Raw genomic sequence first — 15150 nt, 5'->3', positions numbered from 1 at the left:
ATTAGCTAGTGTGGTGTGTATTGGTGAGCACGGTATTAGAGTGCATACCAGTCACCAAGTGGTGAAGGCCCATGCTGCCAACCGCTTTCACCTGACGGAGCATCACAGTGGTCGTAAGACTACTGAGAGTGGTTATGGGTGGTCACCTCAAGCATCATTGAGAAAGGACAGGAGATGGAGCACCCTTTACTCCAACAAACAGTGAGTATACTCGATTTAGTACAAGAAGCGTAAATCCCAAGACACCATCCCTGTCTGAGCGAGATGGTTCTTGTTACTGCACTGCTTGTCTCCCGAGTAAGCAGGAAGGGATCGGTCAGAGTCTCACACAACTCCTGTTGATCAATCTTCCTGGACTTCTTTAATTTCTTCTTCTTAAAACTAGCAGCATCTAAATTGTCTGACAAAGATGAGGAAGAGCACACAAGCTCCTTGCCAGCCCTCTAAAAATTGAGGTCTTAGAGACCAACAACTAACGGGGCCTCTTCAACAACAGTTGTGACCATACCAACAGGTGCCACGTCCTCTATCACCTCCACAAATGTAACAAGAGATGGAAAACACACAGCAAGGGAGGCCTAGGAAGTCATGGCTCCGGACAACACCTTCAAAAGCTTTCTTGCTGATGGAGCACAAGCAGTGTCCTTTTTAGCTGCCTTCTTTTTCTCAACACACTCCATCAACTACAGGGTAGGCCATGACCTACACTCATCACAAGGGAATAACCGCAAATAAAAATAACCCCAGTAAAACAACACATAGGCTATAGATATATGGCAGGCTTAAACAGCTTAAAAAGCTTACCCAAACACTTCTTAATTTACTGCAAAGATAAAGAAAAAGATTAACAAAGCTTGTACTGCTTGTAGACAAAGTCAAAATTGCTAATCTTGCTACCTGATGCATGGGTGAGGTGTACCTCCCACCAGCCTGTAGTTGTAACTACCTTGCTAAATAATTAAGAACAGTTCCAGCTTTGCTGATGTCATCCTGTATTAAAAGATGATGATTAGTATTTGTGTAGGAACAAATAAGAAAATAAGTGATCTTAGTTCTTTTTCCCATTTTAAGTGGCATCACCTTTGAAACTGTGCACAGGCTAATCTTTTATTCATCTTTAGGTTGAAGCACTAATACACTAGGCATGAAAACACCGTCAGATCCTGATCATCAGAATGGACAGAAATAGAATGAACATATCAATACAAATTTGTTTAACAGTTCACTTACATGATGAGGGCTTCCCATTCAAAGAAGTTTTCTTCATTAGTAGGGCCAGCAATTATACCTTCAGGAGGGTTCAGTGTTAACTCTGAAAAGATTGAAGGGCATTTAAAGCTTGGAGAGATAAACTGCTTTTCAACTACAGTATAAATATCACAAAGTTTTTAAGTGATTTATATTATTCCTAGCCGTACAAATCTGGATTCTTTAAATATGAGTAGGACTTTGGCACATGCTAAAACAAACATTGAATTGTTAACAAATTACAGTACTGTAGTTATAATTGGAGTCAGTCAGCTAACCTAGTTAATTTTGACCTCAACTTAAAGGACTAAGGTTTATAAAGCTAGGAAAATTGCAAATACAGTTCTTAAAAATGTTATTTTCATTATAGAATAAATTTTTGAACATACTTACCTGGTAGTCACATATATAGCTTACGTCTCTGACGTCACGACAGAAAATTCAAAACTCGCGGCAATCGCCGATCGGATAGCCAGGTGTACCACCTGCGCACCCTAGTGAGGTACCTTAGAACCATCCCCTGTTCCCTCATATTTTCTATGCCTCTAGTCTCTAGAGGGGAGGAGGGTGGGAATTTAATTATATATAACTACCAGGTAAGTATGTTCAAAAATTTATTTTATAATGAAAAATGTTATTTTTATTAATAAAATAAATTTTTGAATATACTTACCCGGTGATTATATAGGCTGCAACTCTGTTGCTCGACAGAAAACTCTACGTTCAAAATACGCCAGCGATCGCTATGCAGGTAGGGGGTGTACATCAACAGCGCCATCTGTCTAGCAGGTACTCAGTACTCAATGTAAACACAGAACCAATTTTCTCCTCGGTCCACTGGGTCTCTATTGGGGAGGAAGGGAGGGTCCTTTAATATATAATCACCGGGTAAGTATATTCAAAAATTTATTTTATTAATAAAAATAACATTTTTCAATATTAAACTTAGCCGGTGATTATATAGGTTGATTCACACCCAGGGGGGTGGGTAGAGACCAGCATTACTTGTTTACATTATTATGAGCTAAGTATTTTGTATTTCATTTTAGCAGTTATTCAAAATAACAAACATAAAATAAATAAGTACCTGGTAAGGAAGTCGACTTGAACAATTACTCTGCCTTTTTAAGTACGTCTTCCTTACGGAGCCTCGCGATCCTCTTAGGATGCTGAGCGACCCCTAGGATCTGAAGTATCAAGGGTTGCAACCCATACAACAGGACCTCATCAAAACCTCTAATCCAGGCGCTTCTCAAGAAATGACTTTGACCACCCGCCAAATCAAGTAGGATGCGAAAGGCTTCTTAGCCTTCCGGACAACCCAAAAACAATAATAAAACATTTCAAGAGAAAGATTAAAAAGGTTATGGAATTAGGGAATTGTAGTGGTTGAGCCCTCACCCACTACTGCACTCGTTGCTACGAATGGTCCCAGAGTGTAGCAGTTCTCGTAAAGAGACTGGACATTCTTAAGATAAAAAGACGCGAACACTGACTTGCTTTTCCAATAGGTTGCGTCGATTATACTTTGCAGAGATCTATTTTGTTTAAAGGCCACGGAAGTTGCGACAGCTCTAACTTCGTGTGTCCTTACCTTCAGCAAAGCTTGGACTTCCTCATTCAGATGGGAATGAGCTTCTCGTATTAACAGTCTGATAAAATAGGATAAAGCATTCCTTGACATAGGCAAAGATGGTTTCTTAACTGAACACCATAAAGCTTCAGACGGGCCTCGTAAAGGTTTTTAAATAGAACTTAAGAGCTCTTACAGGACATAAGACTCTTTCTAGTTCATTACCAACCATACGATAAGTTTGGAATATCGAACGATATTGGCCAAGGCCGAGAAGGCAGCTCGTGTTTGGCTAGAAAATCAAGTTGTAGAACATGTAGCCGTTTCGGATGAGAATCCGATGTTCTTGCTGAAGGCTTGAATCTCACTGACTCTTTTAGCTGTGGCTAAGCATACCAGGAAAAGAGTCTTTAAGGTGAGATCTTTCAGGGAGGCTGATTGTAGCGGTTCGAACCTGTCTGACATAAGGAATCTTAGTACCACGTCTAAATTCCAACCAGGTGTAACCAAACGACGCTCCTTCGTGGTCTCAAAAGACTTAAGGAGGTCCTGTAGATCTTTATTGTTGGAAAGATCTAAGCCTCTGTGACGGAAGACTGATGCCAACATGCTTCTGTAACCCTTGATAGTGGGAGCTGAAAGAGATCGTTCTTTCCTCAGAAATAAGAGGAAGTCAGCTATTTGAGTTACAGAGGTACTGGTCGAGGATACGGATACTGACTTGCACCAGTTTTGGAAGATTTCCCACTTCGATTGGTAGACTCTAAGGGTGGATGTTCTCCTTGCTCTAGCAATCGCTCTGGTTGCCTCCTTCGAAAAGCCTCTAGCTCTCGAGAGTCTTTCGATAGTCTGAAGGCAGTCAGACGAAGAGCGTGGAAGCCTTGGTGTACCTTCTTTACGCGTGGCTGACGTAGAAGGTCCACCCTTAGGGGAAGTGTTCTGGGAACGTCTACTAGCCATCGAAGTACCTCGGTGAACCATTCTCTCGCGGGCCAGAGGGAAGCAACTAGCGTCAACCTTGTCCCTTCGTGAGAGGCGAACTTCTGCAGTACCTTGTTGACAATCTTGAAACGGAGGGAATGCATATAGATCTAGATGTGACCAATCTAGTAGAAAGGCATCTATATGAACTGCTGCTGGGTCTGGGATTGGTGAGCAAAATATTGGGAGCCTCTTGGTCAACGAGGTTGCGAAGAGATCTATGGTTGGCTGGCCCCAGGTGGCCCAAAGTCTCTTGCATACATCCTTGTGGAGGGTCCATTCTGTTGGAATTATTTGTCCCTTCCGACTGAGACAATCTGCCATGACATTCAAGTTGCCTTGGATGAACCTCGTTACTAGTGATATGTCTAGACCTTTTGACCAGGTGAGGAGGTCCCTTGCGATCTCGTACAATGTCAGAGAGTAGGTCCCTCCTTGCTTGGAGATGTACGCCAAAGCCGTGGTGTTGTCCGAGTTCACCTCCACCACTTTGCCTTGAAGGAGAGACCTGAAGCTTTTCCAGGTCAGACTTACTGCCAGTAGCTCCTTGCAGTTGAAATGCATTGTCCTTTGACTCGAGTTCCATAATCCCGAGCATTCCCGACCGTCTAATGTCGCACCCCAGCCTACGTCCGATGCGTCCGAGAAGAGAACGTGGTTGTGAGTCTGAACAGTCAGGGGAAGACCCTCTCTAAGGTTGATATAGTCCTTTCACCAAGTCAGACAAGACTTTATCTTTCCGGAAACCGGGATCGAGACCGCTTCTAGCGTCTTGTCCTTTTTCCAGTGGAAAGCTAGATGGTATAGAAGAGGACGGAGGTGTAGTCTTCCTAGTGACACAAATTGATCCATGGATGACAGTGTCCCTACCAGACTCATCCACAGCCTGACTGGGCAGCGTTCCTTCTTCAGCATCTTCTGGATGGATAGCAGGGCTGGGGGCTGATCGTCTTGTTCAGCAACGTCCTCATCAGAGGGTTCCTCATCCGAAACTGATGAGGAAACGGCAACGGAGTGGGCAACGTCTGACTCGCTGAATCCGGTCGCACTGGTGGATGCGTGACGGAGCCGGACGCAATATCATGGAACTGCTGCACAGTCTGTGAACTGTCAACAACCATGGGTGCGCGAGGAAGTACAGCGTCAACCCGAAACTGTCTAGACTGTCTGGGTTGTGCAGTCAACACCCTACCGGGTTGCTGAGGTTGACGCACTGCGTCACAACAAGTCACCTCTGCTGGTTGTTGAACGTCCTGAACGTCAACAACCACCTCCGAGCGTCGCTTAACGTCAACGTGCGACTGGCAACCCACACTGGGTCGCATCGGTGGAGGAACCACCTCAACTGGCAGACGCGAGTAGGTTAACTCAGCGTCAACAGGGCGCACAACCGACCGGTTGGAAGGTTGTTGGCCAGAAGGAGGAACCACCTCAACTGGCAGACGCGAGTAGGTTACCTCAGCGTCAACAGGGCGCACAACCAACCGGTTGGAAGGTTGTTGGCCAGAAGGTTCTTCTCCGCATTTAAGTCCTCTATCAAGGACGCAAGCTTGGACTGCATGTCTTGCAGCAAAGCCCTTAGGTTCTACGGGAGCAGGTGTGGCAACAGACGGGGTTAGCGACTGAGGCGGAACCATTTACCATCCCTGAAAGCCTTGTTATGTGTGACATAATAGTACAGCAAAACTTCAAAGGCTCGACAAAAGTTGAGAAGTTGACCTGAAAACAACTTGGAGCGTCTCCTGGCTAGGCGCCAGGGCGAGTCTACCAGAATTGAGAAGTCTATCTGGGCAGAGGCATGAACTCCCAAGCCGAGAACTTCTCTCGTGTCCTATCAGACTCTCGCTCTATAAGCCAGTTTAAAAGAAGGGAAATCAAAGGCTGTATCCCTAAAACTCCTCCTGGTGCAAAAACCAGTCGCCTAGCCAACGTAACGCTCTCTAGGAGAGCGAGAGAGCACTAGCTTAAAAACAACGGCTTCGAAGTAGCTAGGCCTAGTGTAAGTTCTGACGTTTAGGCGAACGAGGAGCAGCAGTTACAAGATCCGGACGAAGATCCTTAAAAAATCATCATGATTTAATTAAAGTCCATAGGAGGCTAAGCAGCTTAAGGCTCCTCTCCAAATGACAGAGTCCTCAAGGGAATATCAGTAGGAGGGAGAACAGCACTTTCTCATCTACAGGAACCTTGTCCGATAAAAGCTAGGTTACCTCAGTGAGTCTCTCACTGGTGCATTAGTAGCAGACCAGAAGGCAACGTCATGTAACTGCTTGACAGTCTGTGAACTGTCAACAACTGAACTCTCAACCACAACAGGTGCGTGAGGACATACAGTGTTCACTCGAGACTGCTTTGACTGTCTATACTGAGCAGTCAAAACAACTCTAGAATGCGGAGGTTGACGCACCGCGTCAAAACAAAACAACTTAGACTGTTGTTGTACCTCGCGAACGTCAACGGAAGGTTCCGTGCGTTACTGAACGTCAACATGCGGCTGGCAGGGTACACTGGAACGCATGGGTGGCGGGACTCTCTCAGCTGGAGTGCGGCAGAAGGTCGCCTCAGCGTCCAGAGGACGCACAACTGTGGTTGGTTGTAGGCTAGAGGTTGGTGCAGTGTCAACCTTCTCCGCACGAAAGTCCCGCATCAATGACGTTAACTGAGACTGCATGGTCTGCAACAAAGACCACTTAGGGTCTACAGGAGCAGGTGCGGCAACAGACGGTGTGACTGCCTGATGCGGTACCGCTTTGCCTCTCTTAGGAGGTGAGCAGTCGTCGGAAGACTGCAGCGAGTCCGAACTGACCCAGGGGCTACAACTGGGCCGTTGGACTTGCGCGGAAGGGACCGACTTGCGCTTAATAAGCTGCGAGACCTTGGTCCATGGTTTCTTACGAGAAACCTCTTCCGCAGACGAGAAATAAATGGGCTCTCTCGTCTTTGTGTGGGTGGGGCGATCTTGGGTAGATACGCCCGAAACCACGGAGGGAAACGTCTGTTCGTTGATCAAGGCCTGACGAACCCATAAGTCGTTCGACATTACTTCTCCCCTGGGCTTGGGAGCTTGCAAGAGGTCCCGGACTAGGTGAACGACAGGCACGAACAGACGAACCCTCGGACGCAACACTGTAACACTTTGCGCATATCACTTTATCACTTTGATTTTCTGTTTTGCACTTATTTCACTGAAATCGAAACTTTTACTGATTTCTACCTGAAACACGCAATTCTACCCTAATTTAAAAGGTAGTAATTGCGAAATCAGTCGTATAATGCAGCTCATTAATACTAGCAAAAAACAGAAAACATATATAAAGATAAAAATTTCAGTGGCTGGGAAAGAGACTAAACACTAGTTCAAATAAACTACGTTTACAATCTCTCACCGCACATAGCCTGGGGACAAGAATAAAACCCTAGAAACGTTTTACCTTCTTCCCCGTACAGCGACTAGGGACGAGAGTAACGCGAGAACAACGTTACCCGCTTGAACGGAACGTTTTCTCTCCTCTCTCTCCCTCCGTCTCTATCTCTCTTGATTTCGCACCTAAGAGAAGAGCCCAATTATATATCGTCAAAAAAACATGTTATTTGACTAAAGGAAAAAAACTGAAAGGTTTTCCAATAAAAAGTTCCTTTAATTTAGAATTTAAAACATTAAAGCTAAGAAAGAATGAACAAAACGTCAGAATCGATTTACTCTTACTGCAAAGTGAAACCGTGATACACTCTCTCTCTATCGTAACGATAGAGCGCATGTTGAACGTCCTGAACGTCAACAACTGCGTAGTCTAAAAAACTAAACATTAGTTCATCTTTGAAAACAGTACGAAGACTATCAAAGAAATTCTTTCATAAAACATTAAATTTAAAAAGTTTTAAATTCTTTAAAGGCTAAATACGATATAACGGGCTCAACGTTGATTAACTTCGGTTCCAAGTTAGGACCGCCTACTATCAGGAAAGGTCGCATATAAACAAAACATAAAAATCATCTTTATATGTTTATAATAAATGGAAAGTTAATCGAAGAGGTCTAATAAAGGCGGAGAGATATAAAATATATAGATCTATAACGTGTTAAGCAAAATTACTAAAAACCTAAACACACTTCCGTCTAAGGGAAGGGTCGGCCATTTAAAAGTGAAAGAGAGTCCATACTCTCTTTGTCACCCTAATTAAATCTATCCAAAACGAGTTCAAGTTTTGAGATGAAGATAAAACACCTGCATAGCGAAAGCTCAAAACTAGAATAGTGTACTTCACCAAATAGTTGTGAAAACAAATCCAGTTAGTAACAGCGTATTAGTAGGTCTTGCCGGTAGCCCGACAGAGAGAAAATTGGTTCTGTGTTTACATTGAGTACTGAGTACCTGCTAGACAGATGGCGCTGTTGATGTACACCCCCTACCTGCATAGCGATCGCTGGCGTATTTTGAACGTAGAGTTTTCTGTCGAGCAACAGAGTTGCAGCCTATATAATCACCGGCTAAGTTTAATATTGAAAATAACATTTTTAAACACAAGACTTACCTGGTAGTTACATATATAGCTGATTAACACCTTTGGTGGAGGGTTAGAGACAGCCAATATAGTTGGAATTTTGCTTAAGAGTTTAAATATAAAACAAGTTTAAGGGTTCGTACCTGATACGGAAGCTGACTCCAATGATACTCTGCCATTATGTCCGCTTTCCTTATGAGATCCAGCAGTCCTCTCAGGGGGCTGAAGATCCCTAGGAGCTGTCAAACCGGTGCCCACACCTCTCTGTGACAGAGCCTCCTCTAATACCCAATTCCAGGTTCTCTCAAGGAACAAAATTGACCACCTGACCAATCAATGATTGTGGAAGACTGTCGCAATCTCCACAAGACACCATAAAAACAAATTAAAAGTTCCAAGAGAAGAAAAGGTATTAGGATTAAGGGAATGTAGTGGAAGATCCTTCCCCCACTACTGTACTCGCTGCTACGAACGGTCCCAGAGTGTACCGGTCCTCATATAAAGTCTGGACACTTTTCAAATAATGTGAAACGAACACAGATTTGCTCCTCTAAAAGGTTGTGTCCATAATGCTTTGCAACGAGCGGTTTTGTTTGAAGGCCACTGAGGTTGCTACAGCTCTCACCTCATGAGTATTGACCTTTAAGAGACTAAAGTCTGCCTCACTGCAATGTGTATGAGCCTCTTTAATTAAAAGTCTGAAAAAGAATGCCAGTGCATTCTTAGACATTAGCAAGGAGGGTTTCTTGACTGAGCACCATAGTCCTTCCGACTTGCCTCTTAACTTCTTCGTCCTGTCCAAGTAAAACTTAAGGGCCCTTACTGGACATAGAACTCTCTCTAACTCATTGCCAACTACATCCGAAAGATTCGGAATTTCAAAGGCCTTAGGCCAAGGATGCGAAGGACGCTCGTTCTTGGCGAGAAAACCCAACTGTAAAGACCAGATAGCTTTGCTATCCTGAAAACCCACGTTCTTACTGAAGGCATGGACTTCACTAACTCTCTTGGCTGTTGCCAGGCTAACCAAGAAAAGGGTTTTCATCGTGAGGTCCCTCAGAGATGCAGAGTGCAAGGGCTCAAATCTGTCACTCATAAGGAACTTCAGGACTATATCCAGATTCCAAGCTGGTGAATCCTTGTGATGTTGCTTCAAAGTCTCAAAAGACTTAAGAAGTTCTTGCAAGTCTTTATTATTTGATAGATCCAAATCTCTGTGCCTGAATATAGTCGCCAGCATGCTCCTGTATCCCTTGATAGTGGACGAAGAAAAATTGCTCTTCCTTCTTAGGAACAAAAGGAAATCAGCAATCTGAGTTACAGAGGTACTGGAAGAGGAAATAGAGTTGACCCTGCACCATTCCCTGAAAACTTCCCACTTGGACTGATAGACTCTGATAGTCGAAGACCTCCTTGCTCTTGCAATTGCTTTAGCTGCCTCCTTCGAAAAACCTCTAGCTCTTGTGAGAGTTTCGATAGTCTGAAGGCAGTTAGCTGAAGATTTTGGAGACTTTGATGGTGCCTCTTCAAGTGGGGCTGTTTGAGTAAGTTTACTTTCAAAGGAAGGCTTCTGGAAGTGTCCACCATCCATTCCAGTACCTCTGTGAACCATTCCGTTGAGGGCCAGAAGGGGGCAACTAGGGTCATTCTGGTTCCTTCGCTTGACACAAACTTTTGAATAACCTTGTAAATGATCTTGAAAGGCGGAAAAGCGTACGCGTCTAGATTTGACCAATTTAGTAGGAACGCGTCTGTGTGTGCTGCTTCGGGATCTGGCACTGGGGAGCAATACGTCTCTAGCCTCTTGGCCTTTGAGGTCGCGAAAAGGTCTATGCAAGGCCGACCCCAAAGTTTCCACAGACTTTTGCATACTTCCAGATGGAGAGTCCACTCTGTGGGTAGGACTTGCCCTCTCCTACTGAGACTGTCTGCCAAAACATTGTTCTCCCTTTGGATGAACCTTGTCATCAAAATTACCTGTCTTACGTTTGCCCAGATGAGCAGATTTCTCGCCGTCTCGTAAAGGGAGATCGAGTGAGTTCCTCCTTGCTTGGCAATGTAAGCCAATGCCGTGGTGTTATCGGCATTGACTTGTATTACCTTGTTCCGGACTGACCCTTCGAAGCTTTCTAGGGCCAAGAGGACTGGTAGCAGCTCCTTTTGGTTTATGTGGAAGAGCTTTTAAGTCTCCGTCCACAACACTGATACTTCCAGCTTGCCTAGTGTTGCTCCCCACCCCGAGACCGAGGCGTCGGAACACAACACAAGGTCTGGGTTCCTCAGATCTAATGGGTAACCTTCCTGGAACTTGACTGGATCGTTCCACCACTGAGGGCAACTTCTTATTGACTCTGTGACTGGAACACACATTAAGTCCAAACCCTTCTTCCTGTTCCAATGAGAATTGAAGTGAAACTGGAGAGGTCGAAGATTCAGTCTTCCTAGGGAGACAAACTGTTTTAACGAGGAGAGGGTTCCCACCAGACTCATCCACTTCCTCGCAGAACACTTCTGCTCTCCAGGAAAGACTGAACTTTCCGGATGGCTTGCTCCGTCCTTAAGGGAGAAGGAAAAGCCCGAAAAACTCGACTCTGAATCACCATCCCTAAATAGAGAATCTCTTGAGATGGTGTCAGAGACGATTTGCCCTTGTTGACCAGAAGACCCAATTCTTCTGTCAGCATCAATGTTGTCTGAAGGTCCTTCAGGCAGAGATCGTGAGATCGAGCTCTGAGAAGCCAATCGTCTAAGTACAGGGAGGCTCTGATGCCTCTTGAGTGGAGAATCCTTGCCACATTGAGCATGAGTTTCGTAAAAATCTGAGGGGCGGTGTTGAGGCTGAAACACAGGGCTCGAAACTGAAAAACATTTCCCTGGAATACGAACCTTAGATAATGTTTGAAGCTTGGATGAATAGGGACATGGAAATAAGCGTCCTGGAGATCCAGTGAGACCATCTTACTGCCGCAAGAACTGACTTCGGTGTCTCCATCGAGAACTTTGTCTTTTGGATAAAGGTGTTGAGAACACTTGCGTCCAGAACTGGACGCCATCCCCCCGAGTTCTTGGGAACCAGGAATAGGCGGTTGTAAAACCCTGGTGACTTCAAGTCCTGTACCCTTTCTATAGCCCCCTTCTCCAACAAAAGAGACACTTGAAGCTGTAACGCTTGCCTCTTTAACTCCTCTCTGTACCTGGGAGAGATATCCACTGGTAAACAAACCACAGGCGGTTGCCTTAAAAAAGGGATCTTGTAACCTTCCTTGAAAAGTTGGACCGACCAAAGGTCTGCCCCCCTCTTTTCCCATGCCTGCCGGAAGGTGTGTAGTCTGGCTCCTACTGCCTGAAGGCGAAAGCAGTCAGACTCTGCTTCGCCCTGATCTAGCTCCTCTCCTCTTAGCTCCCCTTCCATCTGGCCTAGAGATACTCCTACTAGATGGCTTTCCTCGAAAGGGCTGGGAAAACTTTGGAAAAGGTGTATCATCTTTAGGCTTGCGGCTAGAAAAGGACGATGGTAAGACTTTTCTTGCCGTCTGAGAGCCTAGGTCTTGGGTGGCCTTTTGAGTCAAAGCTGAAGAAATCTCCCTAACCAGGTCCTGCGGGAAAAGAGATGAAGACAGCGGAGCATACAGTAGCTCAGATTTCTGGAAGGGAGTAACCCCTAGAGACAGAAAAGAACACAACTGGGCTCTCTTCTTAAGGACGCCTGCTGTAAAAATCGCTGCCAGTTCATTCGAACCATCTCGCAATGCCTTGTCCATGCAGGACATGACATGAATCAAACTAGAAGAGTCTCCTTCTTTAAGTACAGCAACCTTTTTACCCAAGGCCCCCAGAGTCCAATCGAGGAAGTTAAATACAGTACCTCGAAGGCTCTAAAGACACCTTTGAGTAGATGGTCCAACTTTGAAATAGACCAGAGAACTTTGGTCTTCCTCATGGCCGATCAACGGGGAGAGTCTACCAGGCTTGAGAAGTCTCCCTGGGCAGAGGTAGGAACTCCCAAGCTGAGAACTTCTCCCGTATCGTACCATATACTGGACCTAGACGCTATTCTAGTTGGGGGAAAAGCAAATGCTGCTTTCCCTTGATCCTTCTTGAATCACATCCAGTCTCCCATCAACTTAAGAGCTCTCTTTGACGAACGAGAGAGCACTATTCTAGTAAACTGAGACTTCTTAGGTTTCCCAAGCGTGAATTCTGATGGAGGCGAACGTGGAGCAACGGGAACAAACGACTCTGGGAACTCATCATTGAATACCTTCATGAGTTTCTTCAAGTCCACTGAAGGGCAAAAAGATTTTGAGTCTTCCTCTTCAGATAACTCTTCAAAGTGTTCGACAGGACACTCAGGAACACGCTCGCGGTCCACGCGATCAGAGCCAAGGTTTTCCGGAACTTGCTCGACGTCCTGTCTGGATGTTCGTTGCTCGACGTTGCGTCCTGGAGAACGCTCGACATCGCGTACTAGAGAGCGCTCAACGTCGCGTCCTGGAGGACGCTCGACGTCGCATCCTGGAGGACGCTAGACGTCGCGTCCTGGAGGATGCTCGACATCGCGTCCTGGAGGACTCTCACTCACGCGTCCTGGAGGACGTTCGACCTCCCGACTTGCTGGACGCTCGACTACACGCCTGGAAGGACGCTCAACGTCCTTCTTAGATAAAGAAGAACGCTCGCCGCCTCGCTCTGGAGGACGCTCGGCATCGCGTCTTGCTGAACGCTCGAAAGCACTTGCAGAAGGACGCTCACTATCACTCCTACTAGGATGTTCGGCGCTTCGTTTTGAAGGACGCTCGACTTCCTGGAAAGCAGGGCGTTCAACATCACGTGAAGTAGGGCGTTTAACGTCCTGGTAACGTAGCTGTAGAATGCTCAACGCGTCCCGAAACTAGCCGTCTCGTAATTCTTCGTCTTGCGTCGCTTGGCGTCCAGAGCGGAAGCTTCAGTAGCTTGATAGCTTTGCATGAAGGACGAAAGCTTTTGCTGCATCGCTTTCAACATATTAATATTATGGTCTGCTATCGAAACAGGAGACGACACATCAAAGTCAGGCCAATCTGAAGGAGGCGGAGGAGCATGAACCGAGGGCATACTTGGTTCAGCCAACCGCTAAACCACAGGACGATTCTTAACAGAATCTAGCGTCCTAGCAGGACGCTTGGTAGGCGAGCTCTCATCGTTGGAATGAAAGTGTTTTGGGTTACTCCGATGGCTACAGCTTGGACCTTGAGACGTCCTGAAAGGACGCTGTTTGCAAGAATCAAACTTCCTCTTAAGAGGTCTGGACGCTTGACGCCAGCCTCTCTTAGGAACATCGTCATCCGAAGATGAATAAAAAACCTTAACCTCACCTTTCCTATGGTGAGGGCGAACGTCCTGGGAAACGTCAACAGGAACGCTTGAGGGGACGTCTGCTCGGGAGCTAAAGCCTCTCGTTTCCGTTCGTCTTTCGACATTCCTTCTCCCATGGGTTGGGGAGCTTGGAAGAGGTCTAGGACTAGGAGAACGACAAGACCGAGCAGGCGCACCCTCCACAGCACTAATAACACTCACTGTACTTCTCGCACTTTCACTTTTAAGCTGCTTAACGTCAGCCATTAACTGCGTCCTATCAGCAGCGATAGACTCAACCTTCACGCCCAACGCCTATGAGCGTTGAGCCTGCACTTGAAGCATAGGCTCATTAGCGGTACTCATAGCGGGATCTGGTACTACCACTACAGGGGAAGGAATAGGTTCAGTGATATGAGAAGAGGAAAAATCTCGAGAAGAGCGAGAAGAACTACGCCTTAACCTATCTCTTTCTAACCTTCGTGAATAGCGATCGAATTCAAGCCACTCACAATCAGATAATAGAAGGCATTCGTCACATCTGTCATCTAGCTCGCAAACCTTACCTCTACATTTAACACTGAGTGAATGAGGATCAATAGAGGCCTTTGGCAACCGGGTCTTACACCCATTCACACACACATTAAATGATACAGGGGGAGTGGCCATTTTGAAAAATTGTTAGAGAGATCACAACAAGCAAGGGTCAAAATATCAGTATCAAATCATAAATCAAGAGTATCCAGTCGAAATCCAATCAAGTGAGAGTCAAAAACCAAATTATTGTACTTCACCAAGTGACAGCAACAAAATCAGGAAAAAAGCGAGGAGAATCTCCAACAATGTTGTCGCTAGCGGCGACAGAGAAAATATGAGGGAGCAGGGGATGGTTCCAAGGTACCTCACTAAGGTGCGCAGGTGGTACACCTAGCTATCCGATCGGCGATTGCCGCGAGTTTTGAATTTTCTGTCGTGATGTCAGAGACGTAAGCTATACATGTAACTACCAGGTAAGTCTTGTGTTTAAAAATGTTATTTTTATTAATAAAATAAATTTTTGAATATACTTACCCGATAATCATGTAGCTGTCAACTCCGTTGCCCGACAGAATTCTATGGAGGGATACGCCAGCTATCACAATACTAGAAGGGGGTGTATTTACCAGCGCCACCTGTGGCCAGGTACTCAAGTACTTCTTGTTGACACCTCCTCAATTATTCCTCGGTCCACTGGTTCTCTATGGGGAGGAAGGGAGGGTCGATTAAATCATGATTATCGGGTAAGTATATTCAAAAATTTATTTTATTAATAAAAATAACATTTTTCAATATTAAACTTACCCGATAATCATGTAGCTGATTCACACCCAGGGGGGTGGGTGAAAACCAGTGTACAAGATTAAAGGATAGCTAAGTATCCCATATTTCATATAATCAGTTATCCACAATAACAATGAAATAATAAGTACCTGGTAAGGAAGTCGACTTGAACCGTTACTCTGCCTTTAATA

At 45.4% G+C, this 15150-nt stretch overlaps 1 protein-coding gene across 3 annotated transcripts in view; it reads right to left on the bottom strand.

Annotated features, from left to right (window-relative positions):
- Nucleotides 1-15150, bottom strand: part of Ubc7 (ubiquitin conjugating enzyme 7) — a 54277-nt gene that overhangs the window by 20042 nt on the left and 19085 nt on the right. For all 3 annotated transcript variants that reach the window (XR_011041568.1, XM_068361183.1, XM_068361182.1), the window contains exon 2: nucleotides 1231-1312. Coding sequence is in view for 2 of the 3 variants with exons in the window: in XM_068361183.1 (XP_068217284.1) it covers nucleotides 1231-1312 (82 nt within the window). In the remaining variant the exon portion in view is untranslated. The remainder of the gene's footprint in view (nucleotides 1-1230; nucleotides 1313-15150) is intronic.

The sequence above is a fragment of the Palaemon carinicauda genome, chromosome 37 (genome assembly GCF_036898095.1).
Source record: "Palaemon carinicauda isolate YSFRI2023 chromosome 37, ASM3689809v2, whole genome shotgun sequence".
Taxonomy (NCBI): domain Eukaryota; kingdom Metazoa; phylum Arthropoda; class Malacostraca; order Decapoda; family Palaemonidae; genus Palaemon; species Palaemon carinicauda.
Note: the sequence above shows the minus strand (reverse complement) of the source record. Positions and strands in the feature narration are given on the sequence as shown.